General features: G+C 40.9%; 2 protein-coding genes and 2 non-coding genes across 7 annotated transcripts in view; all 4 read left to right on the top strand.

Annotated features, from left to right (window-relative positions):
• The first annotated feature begins 1,452 nt into the window (after positions 1 to 1,452).
• aoc1 (amine oxidase copper containing 1) lies at positions 1,453 to 5,667 on the top strand. The gene is made up of 4 exons (XM_041066062.1): positions 1,453 to 3,010; positions 4,539 to 4,827; positions 5,065 to 5,197; positions 5,398 to 5,667. Exons 1-4 carry the CDS (start codon positions 1,474 to 1,476, stop codon positions 5,665 to 5,667), a joined length of 2,229 nt encoding a protein of 742 aa, XP_040921996.1. The 5' UTR covers positions 1,453 to 1,473.
• Positions 5,668 to 8,263: 2,596 nt separating this feature from the next.
• trnas-aga lies at positions 8,264 to 8,345 on the top strand. The gene has a single exon. It is a non-coding gene; the product is annotated as a tRNA-Ser (tRNA).
• Positions 8,346 to 8,729: 384 nt separating this feature from the next.
• trnas-uga lies at positions 8,730 to 8,811 on the top strand. Its single transcript has one exon. It is a non-coding gene; the product is annotated as a tRNA-Ser (tRNA).
• An 11,403-nt stretch (positions 8,812 to 20,214) lies between these two features.
• The window catches only part of slc12a7b (solute carrier family 12 member 7b), a 51,608-nt gene continuing 48,139 nt past the window's right edge, over positions 20,215 to 23,683 (top strand). For 3 of the 4 annotated variants that reach the window (XM_041065925.1, XM_041065929.1, XM_041065930.1), the window contains exon 1: positions 20,216 to 20,507. In XM_041065925.1, coding sequence (XP_040921859.1) covers positions 20,267 to 20,507 — 241 coding nt within the window. In that variant the 5' untranslated portion in view covers positions 20,216 to 20,266. Of the gene's footprint in view, positions 20,508 to 23,683 lie in introns of all 4 variants that reach the window. The other variant, XM_041065927.1, reaches the window with a different exon arrangement.

Consider the following 23,683-nt stretch of genomic DNA (forward strand, 5'->3'; position numbering starts at 1 on the left):
GTGTATTCCGGTGTCCTATATTCTTCTTTTGCCGACAGAAATCATGGCTGTAAGTGTGTTTATTATTGAATAAGTGTGAACGTGATAAAGTGGAGTCGAGTGACTTTTCTCTGTAGATGCACATGTTAAAACGGAGCGCTAATTAGCGGCTAACTAGCCATTCACGGGCATTGAAATGCTAATTTTCTAGCTTTATATGTAAATGTATGTTAATGTAGCGTTATAGTTAGCGCTAGCTAAGCTTCATTGGAATGTTGTGCTGAAGCTTTCTTTGTTTCTTTTTCAGTTTCACTCGCAATTTTCATGTGATGTATTTGAAGATTGTTAATAAAGGAGCAGGACGCTCAACTCCTGGCTCTTGGAAATGGAGTTTGGCTGGCTGTTTCACTTTGTAAACATACCAGAAGTATAGCACACGGAGTGAGAACAGTACAAACTTCTCCATGTTTTTATCTTCAGTAGGTTCAACAGTATGAACCATTCACTTAAAATGAAACATAGAAGCATTCAGTTTTTCTGAGCTCTGTTCTCACTCACAGTAATTTTAAATCTGTGTTTAAGCTGTTCTGTTTGCATTTGTCCATGACTCCCATGTGTTTTTTTTTCCATAATGCATTGTGCCTTGTTTAAAGAACTTTCCTTTTATTGTTGTGCAATGTAAATAAACTTGCAGAGAGTATGATTAATTATCTAAAAACAGCACCTGATATTTCATCATATTTACAACCCAGTGTTGGCCAATCAGCCACCGTCACTGCAAAGTAGGCGGTTAAAAATAAGCAGCAGAGCACTGAACAGTGCATTAAAGGAATGTTCTTCAATTCCTGAAGCAGCTCTGGACTGATCAACTTTGGTTTTCAAAGCGCCTGAAAAAAAGAGGACAACTGCAATACAGGTACAGTAGCTTGGTCTAGTTCTTCATTTCTAACACAGAGCTGCAGGTTTTTTGTTTTTTTTAAGGAAGCACTGAACTTCTCTAAAATCATCTAAAATCAATCAGTATATCATATATTGTGCCATTATTACATTAATTATATTATGTAATTGTAAATAAATGTTCAGAAAGCCAAATAATTATTGAGAGCTTCACGGGAATCTTACGAATGACACAGGCGTGAAGCTTACTTTGTAGGTGCACAGCATAAAAAGTGCAGGAAGGTGAACAGAGAGCAGAGGGGGGCACAGTGTTGACTGTGAATGTGTTGTAGCAGTGGCTACAGGAAAGATAGTGCTGTAGCTTTTGATTCTTTAGTTTATTAGAAGAGGGTGACAAACAAAATATATGAATAACCATAAAAAAAAGTTTGGAGATAAGAGTCTGAATTACATTTGTATAAGTAGAAACAAAGCTCTTCTTTCTCTTTTCAAGAATGAAAAATTATGAAGTGATTTCACTCAACATTTTCACTCACAGTTTTTCTCCTTCATTTACTGAATTCCTGCTGGATATTCTTTTCTTATTATATTACAGCCATGAGGCTTCTCTGCCTTCTGCTGCTGGTCTGTTTGGCTGGTTGCAGTGCTTCCAGGTCAAGAGACTGGGCTCTTCATGGCGCCCCTATGTTTGCAGACCTCACAGTTCGTGAGTTGAAAGCAGTCCGGGCCTACCTGCATGGTATTCCAGAACTGGAGCTTACTGATGCTCGTAGCAAGATTCTGAAAAGGAACAGCATCCTCCTGATAGAACTCCATTTGCCAAGGAAGCATGAAGCCCTGAGAGCTCTGGACCGTGGCCAGGCCAAACCCCCACGTCAAGCCCGTGTGATCATCCAGTTCGCAAACCAGACCAAACCCAACATAACTGAGTATATTGTCAGTCCTCTACCATCCCCAAATTCTCATGAAGTCAAAACCTTCAAGGGGGATAGGCCCATACAGTTTGAGTCAAGGCCTATTACTCTTGTAGAATATGATCATATCAATAGCATCCTCGAGAAGATCACAACTAAAGCTCACAAGCTTCTATTTGAGACCACAGGAGGGTTTTCCTTTACTAACTGCTCTGACCGCTGCCTGACGTTCTCTGACATAGCTCCCCGTGGGTTGGGTCCAGGTGAGAGAAGAACCTGGATCATGTTGCAGAAGTTTGTGGAAGGTTATTTCATCCACCCAGTTGGGTTTGAGGTACTGATCAATCATCAGGACCTGGATCCAGAAAAGTGGACTGTTGAAAAGGTCTGGTACAACAGCGTGTACTTTGATAGTGTTGAGGAACTGGTAGAAAAATATGAATCAGGAGGTGTAGAGAAGGTCAAACTGCCCCGTCATGACGACAATGACCTCTACTCCACCTACATCCCTCGGGGCCACAGCAAGACTCCCACTAATATCCATGGACCAAAGCTTGTGGAACCTCAGGGGCCTCGCTATTACATTGACCGCAACTTTGTTGAATATGCCGGATGGTCTTTCGCCTACAGAGTCCGCTCATCAGCTGGGCTTCAAGTGTTTGACCTGCGTTTCAACGGAGAAAGGATTGCCTATGAGATCAGCCTCCAAGAAGCTGTTGCTTTCTATGCTGGTGATACCCCTGCTGCCATGCAAACAAAGTATATTGATGCTGGCTGGGCGATGGGGAGCTCAACCTATGAGCTGGCACCAGGAATTGACTGTCCAGAGATTGCCACCTTTATTGACCTTTACCATTACTTTGACACAGACAAACCTGTGCAACACAAAAATGCACTCTGTATTTTTGAGATGACCACTGCTATGCCTCTGAGAAGACATTTCAACTCCAACTTCCAGGGCGGTTACAACTTCTACGGAGGGGTCGAAAACACCGTGCTGGTGATGCGGACGACCTCAACAGTTTACAACTATGATTACATCTGGGACTTCCTCTTCTACCAGAATGGGGTGGCGGAGGTAAAGGTCAGTGCCACTGGATACATCCACGCCACTTTCTTTACACCTAACGGACTTCACTACGGCACCAAGGTGTACAACTATGTGCTGGGAAACCTGCACACACACCTCGTTCATTACAAAGTGGATCTTGATATTGCTGGTGAGTATTCTGGTACAGTCACCTAGTTTTTTGTTATACTAGGTATTAGCATGACCTTTGGAGGTCATGCTATGGTGGGCAGTGAGGGTATAATGGGTCAGACTACTCACATAGGAGACTATGATGTTGATTTTTCTGGCAAGGCTGTAGACCCAGCTGAGGGCCAGTTGAAGCTGAGTCCAAGTCCGGCCGAGTCCCCACACCTTACTCTTTTACTCTTCATTTTCTAAGTCATTTTCTTCCCAAAAACTTCTAAGTGTTCAACTCTTCCTTTTAAAAGAAAACACAAAGAGGCACATCTTAAACACTAGAGACCAGGGAAGTTGAATCCATAGAGCTTTATTCTTCAATACAGAAGTCAAAAGCCCGAGCCGTCCCGCGGAGATGACTGACTTTTACCATCTGTGCATCACTTTTTATATTGTAAATTGTAAGTGTGTTACAGATCAAGGGGCATGTCTGACCACATCCCTTTTTCCTTTCATTGGCTATTTTTGGGATGATTCTACTCATATCTAAAATTTAGCCCTTCCCATCTTATACCAAAAAAGTACAGCACGTGGCCTTTATACATGACCAGTTTCCATCTCCCCTTGCCTGGCTGGTGTGCTGTCCAGCTGCACCAAACCCTGTGTTTATCCCATCTTCCCTCCCTAGTTTGTTGCAGGCCTGAGCTCTACAGCTGCCTTCTTCTTATCTCATATCAGCCACACTTGGTTTTCCATATCTGAGGTGTTGTTGACTCATTTTCATAAGAAACTTTCCAAACTATTCTCTTTCTAGTGTTACATACACTGACAACGTCCTCCTCACACCTCCCCATGACAGTATTATCAGAGTATGTGGAGCAGTGGCCGAGGTGTGCAGAGACAGAGTGGTGCCCAACACAGCCACGGGTGCAAGACAGGCTGTACTCCAGTGGAGATCAGTGTGGGGATGTGTGTGTGTGTGTGTGTGTGTGAGACAGAGTAGAGGTATGTGTGTGGGAAACAGTGGAGATGGTTGGGAAAACCACAGTATCCCTTTTTTTTTTTTTTTTTTTTTTTTAAACTTTACATGTGAAGACAAAGCATTATAAGCGTTCCCCCATTGTGTGTTTGGGGGGGTGAGTAATTATTCCCTTCACACCAGTCTCTATACATTATGTAAATGAGGTGTATTTTGAAGCTGTGAAACGAGGTGAAAGAAAGGGCACTCAGGAACTCAGCTTCCACAGAGTCTTTTATTGATGCCAGTCCAGATAAATGACTTTCTGGACTTCACCCTGTCATAAAGGAGACTTGACCTATCAAGCTTGTGCAACTGTTCTGTTGAAATGTGTGATCAAGGCTACGTGCTATGCTGAAGTCAATAACTTCATCTTGTAAAACCTGTCACTTCTACTACTATTAAAGTGTATTCAGGCCAACTCTACTGGAAGAATTAACAATGCAGACTTCTGATGCAAAAGTAAATTGTGTCTCAACAGACTGTTTAGACCTTGACATCTAACTTTTCCTGTCAATTCTTTGCCCTCACTGTGACGCAGGTCGAGAGAACAGCTTTGAGACGATGGATCTGAAATTTGTCAACTTCACAAATCCCTGGAGCCCGAATAATTTCATCGTCCAGTCCAAACTGCACAGGACAGAGCACAGGACTGAGCGATCTGCTGCTTTCCGCTTTGGCAAAAAGTTCCCCCGCTATGTGCACTTTTACAACCCTAATGAGAAAAATAAATGGGGGCACCAGAGGGGTTACCGTATTCAGTTTAACTCACATGCACACGGTGTCCTTCCAAGAGGCTGGAGAGAGGAAAATGGCATCAGTTGGTCAAGGTAATAAAAATTGTTGATGGATGCTGATAGAAAAAAAATATATATATATATATATAATGTATGCATGACTTAGGTAAAATATACAACACCATCATGCCCTCATCATCAAGAGAGGTAGAATTGAGTTTATAGGTTTATTGTGTTGTCAGACTTTGGAATACAGGGATGTGGCTATTTAAGCTTAAACATGTTAAATAGTAGAATAAGTTTTTTGATTAGTGTACTGTCTCTCTGTAGGTATCCTCTGGCTGTGACTCGTCATAAAGATAGTGAGGCCAGCAGCAGCAGCATTTACACCCAGAACGACCCCTGGGAACCTGTTGTGTCCTTTGAGGACTACATCCGCAACAACGAAGACATAGTCAACCAGGTACAGAAGTGAACATTCATATAGACATTTCTACATCTGCTCATGTATATGACACATTTCCACATTGTGCTTACCAGATGGAAGTCAGGTGACAGGAGCTTTGTCCACAATGCTCATGAAAATTAGAACAGATGCACTGATATTGATATTTTTGTCCTATTCTAAAAATCCTAACGCAGTGTTTGCTTTCCTCTGAGCAGGATCTGGTTGCCTGGGTGACAGTAGGCTTCCTGCATGTGCCTCACTCAGAGGACATCCCCAACACGGCGACGCCCGGCAACGCAGTGGGTTTCTTCCTCCGACCTTTCAATTTCTTCGACGAAGACCCTTCGCTCGCATCCAGAAGCACCGTCATTGTCCGGCCAGGCCAGGACGGCAAGCCCAAGGTCCAGAGATGGACACCTGAGGTCGTAGGTCACTGTGTGACGAACAAGCCGTTCTTTTACAATGGCACTTACGCAGGAGTCTAGAGGTGTCTTTGAATTTTCCAAAAAGGATTTTAGCACAAATATAATTTTTACTCCATTTGAGTAAATTACACAATAAGGATCTTGGATTAATAATAGTCACTTGAAGTATATATATAGTCACATGTATTCTCAGTAATGTATTACGTGAAATGTTTGCAATATTTCAATTTTGAAAATAACAAAATCAAGAAAAAGATTCTTTTAAACAGGAATAGGTGATATTGTGTGAATGTTTTTCATGAACAATGCTTGTCATAGCCGGTCATTTATAACTTAAAAAGCATTAATCTCGATGTTGAAGTTAATATACCACACCAAAGCAAACTAAACATGTAACCTGGCTGGGGCGAAGGGGAGGTGGCGTGGGGGCATGTGGAGCCTTGAGAGTCGCCAGTAATCCCATGTTGGGTCTCCGTGGCTGAGGTTTAGCAGCAGCAAGCATCCAGGATGCAGGATGTTCTGTATCCGCCCTGCTGGGTGTAAACCGCTGTCCCCCCCCCCCCCAGCATGCTCTGCTTGTCCCCCTGGAGGGAATGTTTTTGCTGGACAGACAACAGGCCTTACAGAGCAAACAGTCTGATTCCGGATCCTTCCTTACAAACAGTCCAGGATACCACTTGACGGTGCGTCGTCCCTGGAAACCTCTCTTTACATACCACGTAACAGAATGTACAGAATATTAACAGCACATGTACTGTAACTGCTTTGTCCTTTTATGCACGCATTCCTAACATAGCCATGTCACTCACACCAAAGGGTTTCATAGAGTGCCAAATAAATCGAACTGTTTTGATCCTATCGTATGTTTTTTTTTTATTTGATTTTGATTAAAACCTTTCTGTATTAAACAGCTGCCTGTTTGCCAGAAAACTTGAATTGAACTTCAAATGAAACTGGTTGATACTGCAGTGGGAAAGTGGGTTTGTGTGAAGGGTAAATACGTGTTTTTGGAGTGGGGGAAAAAGAATCCAGCCAACAACTGTCGTCACAGTCTAAGAAGCCTTTTTTTATAGGTGTGTACCAATGTTTTACAGTGCACATTATAAAAGAGGGATAGTATGAGAGCTATGCATGCATTAGCGAATGGACAAAGTTAGAGGAGAGGACAAAAGGACAATGTGAATTGGCTAACAAGCATTCCTATAGCTATTGCCATAGCAATGATGGTCTTGACGTTAGGCTACAACTATAAGACGGTACTGAACCTAACACAACACTAGTTTACATTTATATAAAGCCATTAAAAGTTGTTCTAAAAGACAGCTCAACATATGTAATGTTTCTACATGTGTTTAGCAGGACACAAATTAAAGAACTATCAGAATACTGTTTATATATGGTCTAAACGTAAAGATGCCTATGTGAAGAGAAACCTGCAAAATGTTCATGTGCCAAAGCAGAGAAAAAATGTGAAAATCATGTTGATATTTTGACATTGCTGCAACGAATAGAAAACAAGTGCAGCTTGTAAGAGAGAGAGAGATTTGTGGGCCTGAATAAAAAGCCTGGGAACTTAGATGGTGACTTGTCTGTGCAACTTCTCATTGCTCCCAGACCTACCTCCCACTAGGTGGGACAGGGATGAGTTCAAAGAAGCTTCTCGGATGAGAGGTGAAATGTCTTCAAGCTTCAAACAAGAAGTCCTTAGGATAGATGGTGAGTTGTCGCCACCTTGTGGTTTCTTGGGTAATTGTTTGGGGGCGCTCAGAATATCAGTTGATGCTGTCTATTTCTGGTGGACATGTGCCAAGTATGTGCTTTGAAGAAGAATTGTTGCCTTCTTTATAAACAGTCTTACAATTTTAGGTGGCCAAAGGTAATTTAACACATGAAGACAAACTTTAATATGGCGTATTGCAGTCATCTCTGCAGTAACTTTTGCCTTCAGTCTGGTTTTCAGTTAAGTCAGACACCTGATCCACTGGACTCACGTCAGGTGACTGACTCTCGTGCATTATCATACAGTTTTACATAAAAGCAATCAAAACACTGATCACAAAATTAGTTTCTCACACATAGCATGGCTCGCAAACTGGCATCCTCCTTCCCACCATACTTTCTAAGTTTATCTCTCCACTTCTGTTTCCAGTTGTGACTTTGCTCTAATCATCCATCTGCTATCATCAATAGATGATTAACTCCCATTCATTTAAGCCTCTGTGTGAATCCCTCAGTGTGACCTGGGTATGGAAATGTCACGTATGTTTGAATGATCTCTCATCCTGTTTGAAATCCCGTGTCACATGACGATGAATCAGAAAAACAGCAGAGTTGTTCCACTGCTGTATCATGGAAAGATGTAACAGTAAACACATTTGTCCTGAGTGAGTTTATAATTAGACCAATGCCCGGCAGCTGAAGCAAGCCTGAGCCTTGGCTCACACGTTCTTTTCACATTGTCATTACACTAGAAAATGCCGATTGTAAAAGTAAACTAATCCTGTTAGTGTTAGTGTGTTAGTGACAGTGTAATGCACTAGTCAATATTTTTTTGATTGATTGATCTGTTTTATGCTGTGACAAATATCAAGACTCCTGCTCAGACTCTCACCATTTTATTAGCAGGTGCTTTTGTTGTGGAGCCAGTAGCTGTCAGGTTGTCGTGGCCGAGTGGTTAAGGCGATGGACTAGAAATCCATTGGGGTCTCCCCGCGCAGGTTCGAATCCTGCCGACAACGAGGGTGTCACCTTTTTGTCTGAATTGTTCCTGGGTGGGAATCTATTCAAGAGTCCCAGAGGTTGTTATGGCCAAGTGGCTAAGGTGACGGACTCTGACTGATATGTTGTTGATCACAGACAAAGGAGGTTCCAGCTTTCACTCTAATAAAATACACTTTTAGAACTTGAATATTTCGTGACAGACGCTCTCTGGTTGTTTCCCAGGAGCAGCTGATGTTCAGGAGTTGTGCTGTCATACGGCCTCTTGCTGCAGTGGATTAAAGCTCAGTGACAATATCTGGCATCACTGTGCTTTTCTCTGTGTGAGACCAGACTGTAGTGTAGAGCGTCCTCTGAATATACTGGTGTTTCACACTGTTACAGGTTTGATGCTTCCCTATGAAGTTGTTGTGGCCGAGTGGTTAAGGCGATGGACTTGAAATCCATTGGGGTCTCCCCTCACAGGTTCGAATCCTGTCAACAACGAGACTGATCAACAGTGGTGATAAATTTCTTTGAGGGATTTTATATCTCCACCTGTACAGCAGTTTCAAAACTGATAGAAACAGAGATTTCACTCCCTGATAACAGAACAACAACACAACAGGGAGGTGTGAGCAAACAGCTCCATTTAAAACTGCTCTGTGTTTTATCCAAAAAACTTTTAAAACTGTGTTCACCTCCACCTTAACTGGAGCAGAGGCTGAGAAGTGTTCTCTGTGCTCAGTGAGAACATGATTCTCCTTTAAGTGTCTCTGGGTTCAGTCCCTGCCTTCTCCATCATACCACCATGAAAATAAAGTCTGTATAAGACCAGACTGCAGTAAGTCAGTGATGACATTTAGATGTTGCTTTATAAATCATTACAGCAGGACTTTGTCTGAAGATACAAACTGTGAATTCACAGCCACTGTTTCTCCACTATAAAAGAAACTTTATTTTCTCAATATGAAAAATGTAAAATTATAAAATGTAAAATTATTTCCACTATTTTTACTGAAGACTGTGGAAACATGGAGACCATAATGGACGACTGATGTTGAATTTACAGTTAGTGCAGACTTGTACTTTTTAAACCCACTTCATCACTAACTAAACATCCCCAAACCTCTATAGAAATGTTCTGCTATCCACTAACATCAGGTGTCACACTGAGTTGTAACATTAAACCTTTATGCTTTAAGTACTGAACAATACAAACACACAGTGTAACTTCAAGTGAAAACTGGTTTACGACAGACAAAAGGTGACAGAGACACAGGTGGAAGAAAAATACAAAGGATGTTCATCATGAGTTTACACAGAAAGCTTCCATTACATTTAAGTATTACAATATAAAAAAAGTAAAAAGATGTAACAACGGAAGTCAGTGTCCTGTTGAAAGGCTACAGAGCATTCAACAGTCTGATTGCCTGTGGAATGAAGGAGTTGCGGAACCTGGTTGTTCTGCTTCTGATGCTGTGGTACCTCTTTCCAGAGGCCAGGAGGGAGAACAGTCTATGATGTGGGTGTGAGTTGTCTCTGGTGATGTTGTTGCGGGGATCTTTTTGTCCTGCGGAGGAAGTGCAAACGCTGCTGTGCTCGTTTCACCAGAGACATGGTGTTGTCAGACAGGGCTGGTTCTTCCGGAAGTCCACAATCATCTCCTTCGTTTTATCAACGTTGAGGATTACACTGTTACTTCTGCGCCAGCTGCTCCACTTCCTGTCTGTGTGTCTGTGATGCTGCTGCTGTTCATGAGGACACATCTGGAGCTGTTTGTCCTCACTGGGACTAGACGAAGACAGACAAGAAGGAGTAACAGTTAATAAGCTCAACAACCTGGTGAACAGATGAAACATTGATCAGTAAACCGACTGTGATAATAACATGAAATAAATGTCTACCTGTCTTTTTGAAGAGGAGAGTTCACAGAACATGCTGTCTGCTTTTCCCCTCCACTCCAATCCTCCTTTCTTTATGAAACACAAATTACAAATAAGGTTAATAACAGTTTTAACCTCAGCAAAGATGCAGAGAGAACAACTACTGATAACAGAAACTCTGATATTAACAGAAAATAAATTTTTACATTTATTTTTATGTATATATTATTTTTTACTTTTGTTAATAGGAGAGTTCACAGTACGTTCTGTCTCATTTCGTCTCCGCTCCTCCTCTTCACTCCTATTCTCTCTCTCTAACAGACAAAGGACAGATTAACAGTTAATAACTTCATCCATAAGTTACACAGAAGAAAAACGGATGAAACTCTGGTAATAAATCTATACTTATCTTTTATACAGTGTGAGAATTCTCTTCTCTCTGTAGATGAAGAACAAACAGGTGGAGATAAAATTAATAAGCAGCTTCAACAACCAGAAGAACATTTGATCACTGTATGAATTCTGATCATTACAGATACTTATCTTTGTTAATGAGATGGTTCACAGTGCATCAAGTCTCTCTTGTCTCCTCTGGTCTCTTTTCTTCCTTGTTTCATTTGCAATGACATAAACTTTAAACCTATTGATTATTCTCTTGTCTTTTGTTGTAAATGAGATGGTTCTTAGTGCACGCTGTTTCCTTTTCTGTAAAAAGACAAAGGACAGACCAGAGGCAATCACCGTTAATAATTCCAGAAAACAGGCAGAGAAGAAATATTGATCATTGTCAGATTTTTAATGATTAAATAAAAGAAATATGTATATTTACCTTTTTAAATGAGCGAGTTCACAGTGCATACTGTGTCCTTCTCTCTCTCCACTTCTCTCTCTTTAAGACCAACAGCTGATAAGGAAGGAAACAGTTCATACTTTCAGGTGTTTGTAATAATTGGGATCACGTTCATGTCATTGCCGATCCATACTGTGGTATTTAGAAGGAGCTACTACACCATCAACACGACACATTCAACTCTCAGATTGTCTGTAAAGGACAACTCACCCATCTGTTAAGAGGAAACACATCCTGGCTCCCAGGTTTCCATCTTTCCACTTTACAGACTCTTTGGTAAACTGACAGAGGACTGACATGAGGACATGTCCATGCTGTGTAGTCGCTCACTCTCCAGCGGTTTGTCAGCTCGGTGCTCTCAGAGCGGTACACAGGGGAGATGCATCTGATCATGGTCCTGCCATTACAATTCATGTCATTTCACACAGAACAAAATCAAGCATGACTTATTGTAAAAAAAAAAATAAACAAACTTATTTCAGATTATTTTGATCTTGTTGATTCTAATCCTGGAGGATATGTACAGTTATGAAGCTTATTGTCAGACTCCTGTGATAAACCTGCCTCTGACTTCAACACCTCTGATCTACCGGTGCCTCAGCTCATTCACACACGGTCTGATGGACCTGATGCTCTAACAGCTCCAGCTTCCAGTCTAACGCACAGAGAACGAGCCCAGGTTGACCACACTGACGTCAGACGCCGGTCAGTGGCTCGTTCCAGCACCTGACGTCGTCTCCATGGCGCGTTCCACAGACCAGCTTTTAGCATTTTATGAAAAATGGCCCAGTCGCCATCTTTGTCCTATACTTTCAATGTTAAAGTCGACGTCTCTGCCCCCCTCAAAATAAAAAGTTTTCCTCCATCATTGCGTGAATATTCAGACTTTTTCGCCTCTCACGTGCAAACTCAGGATAAAATCAATTATCTGTGATAATTTTACACCGAAATAAAAACTTTAATGCAGGTGTAATATTATGATGCTGCTCTGGGGGAAATTTTCCACCAAATAATATAACTAAAATAATCCATGTATGTATTTCTAAATATGATTGTGATTATTATCTAATTTATTTTAAAAAAATGATTTAGAGCAAAGTAGTTTCACTCATCAGTGATCTACTGTGAGTTTTACCATGGTGGTCATCCAGCAGACTGAAGATACCGATGGTCAGCAGGTGTTTCTCACGGAGGAAACCAGGTGAGGCCACGTTCTCCTCGCTGCAACAGCTGCTTTTCTCACTTCCAGATGTCAGCAGTGCATCAGAGAAGTTTCCAGTATTACGAGTTTACTCCTTCCAACAAACACTTGGTCTCAGGTGAAGAGTTTCACTGGTCAAGAGTTCAGCTCCTGTCAGTCAGCGCTCAGGTGCGCTCAGGCGCAGATTCCTGCGTTGGAACCAGAACGCAGGAATCTGCTTTTATAGGAGCCACCGACACGTCAGTGCATCACCATGACAACCCGAGACACCTCACGGATACCAGGCCAAATTAGGAAAATAATATCAGATTTTATAAATATTATAAGGATATCACATACTACTGCTCTTAATAATAATAAAGGTATTAATTTATTGGAGATTTAAATCAAAGAAGAATGAAGTCATGACAAGTAGTCATTAATGACTGATTGATCGGTTGTTTATGAACATAAAAAATAATTTTACTGGTCTTGGTCAAAGAAAAAAGCAGTTTGTAGACTTCATCTTCGAATCTGTGATGATCATTTTCTAATTTTATGATATTACATTCATGAAATAATTCATCAAAATAAATAAATAAATAAATAAATAGAAAGAAAAGAAAAAGAAAGAAAGAAAGAAAGAAAGAAAGAAAGAAAGAATATATATCAGCATTTAAACCAATAATGAAAATAACTGTTAGTTGTAGCCATCTATTATTACCACTCTCTCCTGTTCATGTTGTGCAGTGGGGCTTTAGGCAAAGGATACAGATGTTTCCTGCATCTGCCAGGAGGGGCCACCACAGACCTCTGGTAACCTGCTCCCTTTCACAGCCACTAAACCCAGAACTGTTGACCTTTTCACACAAATGATGAGTTTAATTTTAACACAGACACTGTAGGAGCACATGCTGACATGTAATTGTACATTAATACTAAAACATTTTTGAAGGGACTGAGAGTGAAAAGTAATTTCTCCTTTCTCCTGAATGTGTTCATGTGCCGTGTGTATATCAGACAAAGCACTGGCTCGTGTTTCTGTTGTGTTTTTATTTACTTATTTATTCATTCAAATGTCATCTGTTTCCACTGTTAGAGTGCAGATTGGCTGCACAATCTCGGGTGGAATGGCCGACATCCGTAACACAACTTCAGTGAGAGCTATGGCATAAAAGCCTCCACAAACAGTGTGTGAAAGCCATTCCAGTGTGTTGCAGTGGCTTCATTGAACGGTTTGATGGTCATACGAGTCAAGGCCTTTGCTCAAGGACATTTTTACTTTAAAACTCTGGTATTTTAAATCTGCACTCAACATTTTTAAATTAAGACAAAATTAAAATGTATCATATGAAAGGACCCAACTTTATGTTCCTCGGGAGCGAAGACCAAAGGTGGTTTAGACCATGTAGACCATGCTATGATAAGCATGAATTACTTTTGTTGTGTTTTCTTTCCCGATATAAAATTGCACAAAGCTCAAGATGAAAATATTCAAGAATACGTTTTCCTGCTCCGCATATAAAGATCATTTCCATACAAGGAAAACTGCTGCCCTGTGAGGACACTGTAACCAGTGACCAGGACTTCATGTCAATCCCATCACTTCGCTGAATTCATTTACCAAGCAGGAGCATGGATAAGAGATAAACTGAGCATACCATAATAATAAGCCTGCCCCCCATCCAGCAAGTGTGTGTGTGTGTGTGTGTGTACATCCGGATGTACACGCACGTACACGTTGGTGTGTGTCCCCGCTGGAATGCCAATCATCCCATTCCTCTTTGTCGACTTCCCAAAAAAAACTCCCCTGCCCAGGCAGCAGCTGAGACTTAACGTCAGGAGGACAGGTCCTGCAAAACCGAGACACAGAATAGGGGCAGAGTGAGGGACAGAGGCAAAGGGACAGGGATTCCTGGACAAACACGAGAGAGAAATTTGAATCACCTAATACATCTCAGAGCCAGAGGAAGGATTTTAGCTGGTCTCATTTCATCTGATACTTAAATACCCAGATAACAAGTACCTACTACTACTACAAGTTGCTGTGGCATCTAAAATGTGCTGATAATATCTATAATATCTTTCCCTGAGAGCACACGCCACATTAGATTTTGATTTTAATGCAATTTACTGAGTCTAATAGTTCTGACAGAAACAAACTGACAAACCAATGAAATCAAAAAACTTTTCATATAATCCAGGAATTTGTGGGGAAAACAATTATGAACAGAATAATATCAGTAGATGCAGCTTGATATGAGGACTAAACTATTGTGGAATGAGTTGTGAACACAGATATGTTTGTTTGTCTTGACAGTGCCCCCCTGTGGTTATCCTGGGTCATTTCTTTTTTTTTTTTTTTTTGGGATTGAGTATGAACACACACCCTGAAAATCTGACGTCTACACCTCTGACATTTAAACCAAACAATCACCTTTGTTGGCAGAAAAAGAATAATATTTAATAAAAGCCACAACAAAAACATGAGAGGATGGATGGTGTTGGACCCCCAACGATGACATGTCCGAACAGCAGACTTGTGAAAGGTCTAATGATCGCTTGTAAATCAAATGTTTATTAAGGCTGTAAAAATAAATCCAGGGAATGCATTCAGAGCTGAATCCAAACCAAACCACACAGCCGATGAATCAAGTCTACGTCTATTTTGTCTGCATGTTGACAGATCTGTCATCTTTAACATTTTTAGCTGCCTGGCTGTGCACACTCACTCAGCTGTGATTCCCCTGCACACACTGTACACACCGTTACAGTCACACATAATGTGACTTGTAAAGATGTAAAGTGTACTCATATTCTCTGTCTGTTGCACACACAAACACCCCACCCCCTCCCTCGCACACATGCCTGTCCCATATGAATGGTGCAGCCCGTGGGACCTCGTTACACATTGAGTGCCAGAAAAAAACAAGCCCCGTTAACGTCTCTTATCTTCCATAATCACCACCTCTCAGCTACAGTCAGTCATCCCCTGTGGGCAATGTTTTCCACCAGACCTTTGACTCATGATCATTGCTGCTACACACAATGTGTTGTATGGTTTTCAGAGTCATGGTTTTCCAAACTATTTTTACACACAGTACATTTAAAAAGAAAAATAAATTATCTATTTATCCAACTAGTCAAAGTTAAACCTTAGACAAATAAGCTTTATAATAATCATCATTATTCACCCCCCCCCCCCCCTCCCCCCACACAGCCCGGTTAGCTCAGTTGGTAGAGCACGAGATTCGATCTCTCAGGGCTGTGGGCTTGAGCCCCACAGGGTGGCACCACCTCCCACTGGGCGGCAGTCTCCCCCTGCGACCTGGGCCTGTAACCAGATGATGGCATGACATGACATGACATGACCCCTCTCCCATGTGGCTTTCATATGTAGTTTTAGAAATGGTTTATAACAGATTCAATTGTTCTCATATGAGAAGCTGAAAAATGTTCAGCTTTTTTTTCACAATTTTTGCTCCAAAAATCATTGACACGATTAATCAGCCTAGTTGCCAATTATCTGTCTGTCAGTCAACTAATCAAACAACCAACAAATCGTTCATTGCCAAAGTCTTTACTCAGTGTCCATTTATTAGATTTGTGCAGGAGCTTACAGCTGCATCTCACGGTCTTCTACAGTGAGTAGGTGTCAATAAGAGTGAAGAACATATTAAATAGGGAAATAACACAAATACTCCCTATTTCATACTCACATAAAATTACATTTTATATTATTACAAAAGGCTAGTGTTATATGATCAAACGTTTATTATCTACTCTTGTTACAGGAGCCTCAGAAGATGAGTTATAATTGTTCACAACACCTGAATAAATGATTTAAATGTTCACAACTTCATTACAGTGTCTTAACCCATTTTTGTTTACATACTGCTTATAAATATTAAATAGATGGGGTTAAAATGGGGTTAAAATGATTTCGTATCAATACATTTTCTAGTTCATCGTAATCAGATTTGGAAACATCTAATAAAGGAAATGAAATCTATTACATTTCAGTTTTTACCTGACAGGAAAAAACATGTTCTTGATTTTACAAAGAAAAAAAAATTCAGCAGCCTGTGTGCAGTGTTAGCTTGTATGATTTTATAAATCTTTCACTGATTAGTGTGAAAGCAGAGGTATTTGAGTTCTGAAATTTAAAGTTACAGCGTTAAGCTGTTTGAGTCTTGGGTATTGAGGCTCTGAGCACATGTAGGTGTGGCAGCTGGGCCTCAGCTCCTCTTACATCATGTTCCCCCGAGAGATCTGTTCAGACTACAGAGCCGAGGATGTGCTGCTGATGACCCACCACTGTCTGTTATGACAAGGAGAGCACAATGACACAGCAGTGGGGGACCCATGTCAGAATAAAAGCTTCCTTTCATCCTATAGTGCTGACCCACATCCACTCCAGGCACGCATCGCTGGATCCAGTAATTTCACCAACACAGCTGAAGCAGTCTTCAGGGGGCCAGTGAGCAGCTGCCTTACAGTAAACGACTGTGATTGCTGCCGTGAAGAAAACTTTATCAAGGAGGACTCAGTGTAAATGCTGTGAAGAGATGAGAGATGTTAACAGGAGCAGTTTGTATGAGAGAGTAATTTCTGATTATTGGCTGAGCTGTGATTTTCTGAACTCGAGTAAAGACACTACAGTGATACAGCAATGAGAAAAAAAACTTGGTAGAACTGCAAAGATAACTTCTGGATCTGTTAAATCTTAGATGGTATTCTCAGCCAGGATCAAAGGACAGTGACAGTGAACAGTACCACACAGTCAACTGTGTCACAATCTCATCAGTGAAAAGAAGAAGCTAAATCTAAAAAACATGTCTCACTCAGGCAGACTCCCTGACAACAAATCCACCTCTGCAGCCAGTTTATTCAGTTTCCTCCCGGAGGACAATGTCCATGACTACACAGAGGGATGAGAGGAGACTGTTTGTAGACTGATGATCCATATTTCTACTGAGTCAAGAGTAATCATGCATGTTAAACTCAGCTGCACAAACCTGACCCTTTTTGTCCCTCTTTGTCAGGGAAAGGTCTCACAGATCTCACACAGACCAAATCAAATCACAGTGTCAATATCATGTGGCTCTTTTCATTGTTGACGTGTCTGCGTAAATGTACAAAAGTGTTATTTCATTTAGAAAAGGAAAGAAACAAAGAAATGTAAATATGTTCAATGAATGCAATAATAATGACATGTTGCTATAGAGAATTCTGCGGAAGCTCCTTTCTGCCAGGAAAAGACAAAAAGGTAGGTGGAGAGTTAGATGGAATTAAAAAATAATTTTTGTCTTTTTAAGTCAAAATAGTAAATAAAAGTTGTTTTCCCCTGTTATACATTCATGCCATGTAAGAGAATCATCAGGCCAAGTTTTTCATTTACTGTTAGAAAACAGTTTGATGTCACAATACTATGACAATATTATGATGACATAGTGTTATATTATTCTTGTACAGTTTTATATTTTTATATAATTTTTATTTGAAGAACTGGATGTCCATTATTCCTTTTACGATAGACAGAGATCAGAAGATGAAGGCTGTCATTTGTCGCCCTGAACGCTTGCAGCTGTGGCTGTGCTGTAAAGGCCACATCTGTTCTCACCCAGCTTAAAAAAAAAGTAATCTGCATTTCATTTTGTCCAGCCTGCAAATCATTCTGAACCGAGGTGATGAGTTTGGCTCCGGATGAGTAAAACAACATGGACATGAAGGATTACAAGTTACTCTGTCAGCCAAGTATTTTTAGTGTCACACCCTGCTTGTGCTGCATCCACTCTTTATGCTTTCATCCAGTCAGACTGAAAAAGGCAAGATTATCCGCACACAGAAGCATGAAAATACATTACACAAATAAATGAAGTGCACAGACCTTCATTTGGAAAATTATTTGCAAACTGCACTTTGTGTGGTAAGGCACTTTCCGGTGACTTGTCTGTCATTTTAATCAGAAACTGAACTGAACTGACTTCAACTACTTATATAAACTAAAACCACTCCACCCCTTCTTACCCTCCCAGTCCTCGGTCATCCAACTGTCCTGCCAGCTGTCTATTTTAGATGTCCACGTAACACCCTTCAAGCAATTACTGTCTGAGTGGTCTCCTGGAGTTCTTCCAAAATATTCTCTCCTAAGGAATTTTGGATGGCTGAAAAGTAAATGACAATTTAATGACTGTTTGACATTGTTTATGTACCAGCTGAGATACACAACAATCTGGGCTGGGTTCAGAAAATGGGGCAAACTCGGGGGGTTGGGACACAGTAGGGGGGCAAAGCTTTAAAGAAGGGCGGCACAGTCATTCACTAAACTAAATTAATGACAAGTGAAAAACTTTCTTTACTGTAAAATGAAACTATATCAGTAAAGAGCTGCTGTTTGTACATTCATGCTGGGATTGTGGATACAGATAGAGACACAAAAGGAACCACAAATAACGGGGTTGTGTTGTTGTATGTAGTTGTTTGATGTCTCTTTGATAAATGATTGATTAACTTCCCAACACGTGAACAGTCACATTATTTAAGGAACCTGGGCTTGCAGCCGGTAGACCCCTTCAGCAATCTACGCATGATACACCTCCTGAGTCTGGTAGGAGGGGCCTGTGACATCCTTGGGTACCCCTCTGGCCCTGCCCATGACAACTGCACACAACTATGAGTGTTCACTGACCCGAGATCCTGTAAAGATTTTCCATGCCTCATAAACCATTTTGTTAAGGTGCATTCCAGTTCTTCGGTAAAATAACCTGTTGCTTTTTACAAGGCTGCTGCTTATATAATCTCAGTGAATGGGTAATGTGTGCAGTCCTCTGTCTGTCGGAGTGACGTGTGAATGGATTCCCCATGAATTTGGCAAACAGATGGGTCTTTGCCCAAAGAACAATTAATTAAATTGGGTTGGTGATCTTTATCTGGGATTTCCAGCACCAGATGATCATCTGCTTTCTATGACACTGACATCGGAGATGGAAATTTGATTTAAACTATCCAGAATCAAAACAGATATTCTGGGGAAAAAAATGGGAAACGCTGAAATGCAAGAGATATCCTGTTGTGGTGCTTTTTAATATTTTGGAAAACATTTGGAGGAACGCCCCATACTTTCAAGTGTGCTCAGATTTGATCCTTTTGTTAGCAGTTAGCAGGGAGATTTGAGATAGTCTGAGACACATAGTCTGCTGGAATCTGCCTGGAAAAATAAGCGGTCATCCTGCCCTGAGATACTGACAAACCATTTATTCTAAGCTGTAACATACCAAAGTTATTATGGCGAGCTGTTGGCAAATGACTAAACCATCACTGCTTTTTAAATTAGAACAATTTATTGCGTTTCTATTGCAGGCTATTGATAGTGGAGGATGTAGCGAATGAGTGTTAATTACTCCATCATTTTGAGACAATTAAGGAAGCTTGTAATGAGTTTAGTGAGATAAGACAGAACATGTGCTCCACTGGCACTCTCTCACATACTCTGTGATAAGGGACACTCTGTTTAACTGCACTGTTTTGCTACTTGACCTACCTTAGTTTGAATTATGAAGAGATAAACCTATTATAAAAATTCTTTGAATTGCATTTAGTCTTATATATGACTGTTTTAGAGTACTCAGAAAGTTATTGTTATTAATAGCTAAAATTAGCTGGGATTTCTGGATGGTATGAACCTGTTTTATGTTGTTATAAATTACAGAAAAGCATTAGTTATGGAGAGGATTTGATTAAGTTGGTTCAAATTTTAGAACTCGCTCATTCCACAATTCAGAAATTTCAACCACTCCGGTTTGCTCCTTCGGGTGATTGACAGCGCTCCTTGGCCCTCTCAACCAATGAGCGTAGGACGAGGGCGGGCACATGCGTACTGTAATCAATCCTCTGATCACCGCGTGAGTTTGTGTGTCCCGTTGTGCGTTGTGCGTGTGTTAGCTGTCACGGAGCGTGAACCGCTGGGGAGAGCAAGTCGTGCGGTGAGGTTTCTTTTTTTTTGCCTCCCCAAAAGCGAGACAAGGCAGGAGAAGCAGGGGGGACATGGGGGAAAGATTTGTGGTAGTCCCGGTTGACGGAGGAGGGGTGGTCGCCGGGGAGAGGGAGCACTCGGACGCGGTTGTCTCTGACCCGGCAACGGACACCAGCGGCGGTGGCGGCAGCAGCAGCAGCAGCAGCGGTGCGGTGGAGGAAAAAGAGGCGGGGGAGGACTCTGTGTTCGCACCGCACGACCCCGACGCTGTGGTGCCTATCCTGGAGTACAACAGGGAGCCCAACAAGTACGGTAAGACAGCTGCCCGTTACAAACTCCGTGTCCCACTTCTTATCTCATCTATCTAGCAGAGGATTAGTTGTCGCATTTTAGTTGTCGCTGTGTGCTCCTACAATTATGTAACAAAGCCGGAGCCTCAGGACCCCGAACCCGGTCTGTGGCGGAGGATACGCCGACCGTTAATACGAGCCTCCAAAAGTTTTAAACACTGCTGTAAAAAAAACAAAACATTTTCTTAAGCTAATTTACTGTGAAAATGTTTGTTTCCAAACAGTCAGCTGACAACATTAGTGCTTCATTAAAGGATTTACAAACACAAACAACGCGTTTGTTAGCTTAAACAGTTTTTCCTTAGCTTAAACATTAAATTATAGTCAACGGTAAATCAATATTTGCCTCACCTCGCTGAAAATGACTTAATGAGCTGTCCGTGTTGGACTTCCTGTACATGTCCCCTCCTCTAACTTTGGAGAAGCACAGTTTATTCCCTTATCATGAGAGTACAAGAGTCAAGCGTTTGTGTTTTTTTTCACTATCAGAATAGTGTCGTTAACTGATGTGGTTAAGCTTTTGGCAGTTGCTCCTTTTCAAATAATGGAGAGAAGCCGTTAGAACAACGGAGAGAGGAAACGAGAGCAACAGAAACTTGAGGTGGGTTTAACACGTCTTGTCATGATACCAAATCTAAAAGGAATTAAAATTTTATAGATGATAATATATGTTCATGGCATCCTCTGAAAATCCAAACTACTGTAGGGTTAGTGTTGCTCTTTTATCATATTGAATATGTGAATATGTCTCTTGCTCTGAGACATATTTTGGCTGCAGTCTTCATTCTCAGGCCTTGTTCAACCAGTTGCTCCCAAATAAGGTGCTTCTATAGCAACAGGTTGAGGGTTAGAAGGTGCTAGAAGAACTGCCTGGGAGACTGGCCGAGCAAGCGTGCAAAATCATAGTGTGCTGATGACTTAATGTGTGTGTAGACAATCTGGTGTGTGTGTACTGATTGGTGATCGTTAGAGCACAGACTGTTTTGTTAAACTGTGCTGAGCTGCTTACATACACAGATACACGTCTCAGCACACAGTACTGTGACACAGTCACAGTAAAACAGAAAAAAGAAAAATCGAGTCCATATAAAACTGAAAAAAAAAATAGGGATGGAAGATATCAGGAGGATCACCTTGGTGATTATTGTTATACTGGTGATTAATCAGGAGACAGAGCAGAGTGTTGCTGTTGACATAGTGTGTCAGTCTATTGTGTTTGCCTCTGTTTATTTGTACAGTATCTCTGTATGTGTAAAACGAAGCTTTAATTTTTCAGCCTTCATTGCTTTTGATTGTGGATTTCAGGACTAAGGAAATAATTCAGACACTGCCCTGTATATACATGTATATTATGCAGCATGGATATAGACACTGGTGTATTGCCATCTGTAGTTGGATTTAGATGTAGAGGCATTGCCGTGTTTAGCTGGAGGCCCAGCCAGCACAGAGCTGCAGAGCCATGAAAATGTTTTCCACATGATTTCCTCTTCTATGATACAGGGACAGGTTTGCACCTGTCTTTTCCGTTTTAATGTGCAGATCGAATTTCGTTCTAAATCAGATTAAGCTAAGAAGAAGATGGGTGCGCACTTTTGGTTGCGTGTGTGCTTGTGCTCGTCCTTTGTCATACATTCGCTCAGCTAGACAATGGTAGAGTGTATTGTTTGTGAGTTTTCGTCAGGAAACGTTTTAATCCCCAGAGTATTTGTTACATGACTCCAGAGAAGACTGTACCCCCCGCCCCCCCCCCGTGGACACATCCACGACTAATATAGCTTTGTTCTATGATAAGAATTATGGTGTTTCTACCATTTCTTTTTGTTTTAACAGTTCAGATAGACAAAGCTGAGGTAAATGAGTCATTGACCCCTGTGCGGAAATATGTCCTCTTCATTTGACCTAATTATTTGGGACCCTAACCCATCTTAAAGTGCTGACTAAAATGGATAATGTGAATGAGATTTTGGTGTTGGACAGTGGATTTCATACTCTCATGGGAAGTGAAGGAATTAAAGAAAACAGGACTGTTTATTATCACTGGATAATGAAAACTGGGCATCAGGACTTGTGCATCTCTTAAGTACGTTAACTTTTTGTTGTGTGAGTAATTTGCCCTGGATTCCAGTTTTCTCATTTCCTTCCTCTACTGCCGTCACTGAATTGCGATCAATACATGACTGATAGCAGGGATATCTGCTAGTTTTGTTGTAATCAGTTTACTGATAGGCTGCTGGAGGCCTCTGCTAAATGAAATTCCTCGATGATAAAGCTAATGACCGTAGCAGATAATGACTTTAGATGATGTATAGATAATGGACATGGTCAGGGATTTTCCACTGCAGTGGCACTGTCTTTTAATAACACAGAACAACTTGTGTTTACCCAGGGTCTTGAAAAAGATTCTTCTTTCTTTTCTTTTCTTTTTTTTTTTTTTTTTAATTTTTATGCTTGATCATTGCAGCTTTTGTTAAGCAGGTTGTCTCAAATAGACTACACCTAAATGCTCTGGATAAAGCAGAGATTTTTTTTACCAGTTAACATAACTAATAAATAATAAATAACTTAATTTAAGGCTCTCTACTGATAGTTTCGATTTTTATTACTCTCGGATATGAGCTCTGTTGATTGTTAAACCTGCTGATGGCTTAATTGGGCCTTTAGAATGCTATGTTACATGATCAAACACATTGTTGGTATATTTAAACATGCAGCTGAACTGTGTCATCAAGGTTGCAAAACAAATGTTTAGTGGGAGGTTGAGTAACATATTGTGAAGAGGAAGCAGTCGTTCTGAAGAAGTGGAAATTATAGACAAGAGGGTACTGTTGTCTGAATGATACTGGCTGTTTGTTTCACTGCCTTACCCTCTTCTTAAAGCCTTTCAGATGGTCTGTAAATGTGCTGTTTGCTTGTTCCTTATTCAGACTGAGCGAGGCAAAGGCCAAGCTGTGAGGTACATTTTCTGATAATATAAAACAGTACAGAAAGTATATGATGTTAAAGCACAGTGTCTTAACAAGAGATGTAATGAATATATTAATAGTTAATGAAATCACACGAAGAGGTTTTTGTGGTACGGCGGAGGATGCACTATGCTGCTCGCCTCAGATACTGAGGATGACTAAGATTACATTTGGA

This window comes from Toxotes jaculatrix, chromosome 20 (assembly GCF_017976425.1).
Source record: "Toxotes jaculatrix isolate fToxJac2 chromosome 20, fToxJac2.pri, whole genome shotgun sequence".
Classification (NCBI taxonomy): Eukaryota; Metazoa; Chordata; class Actinopteri; family Toxotidae; genus Toxotes; species Toxotes jaculatrix.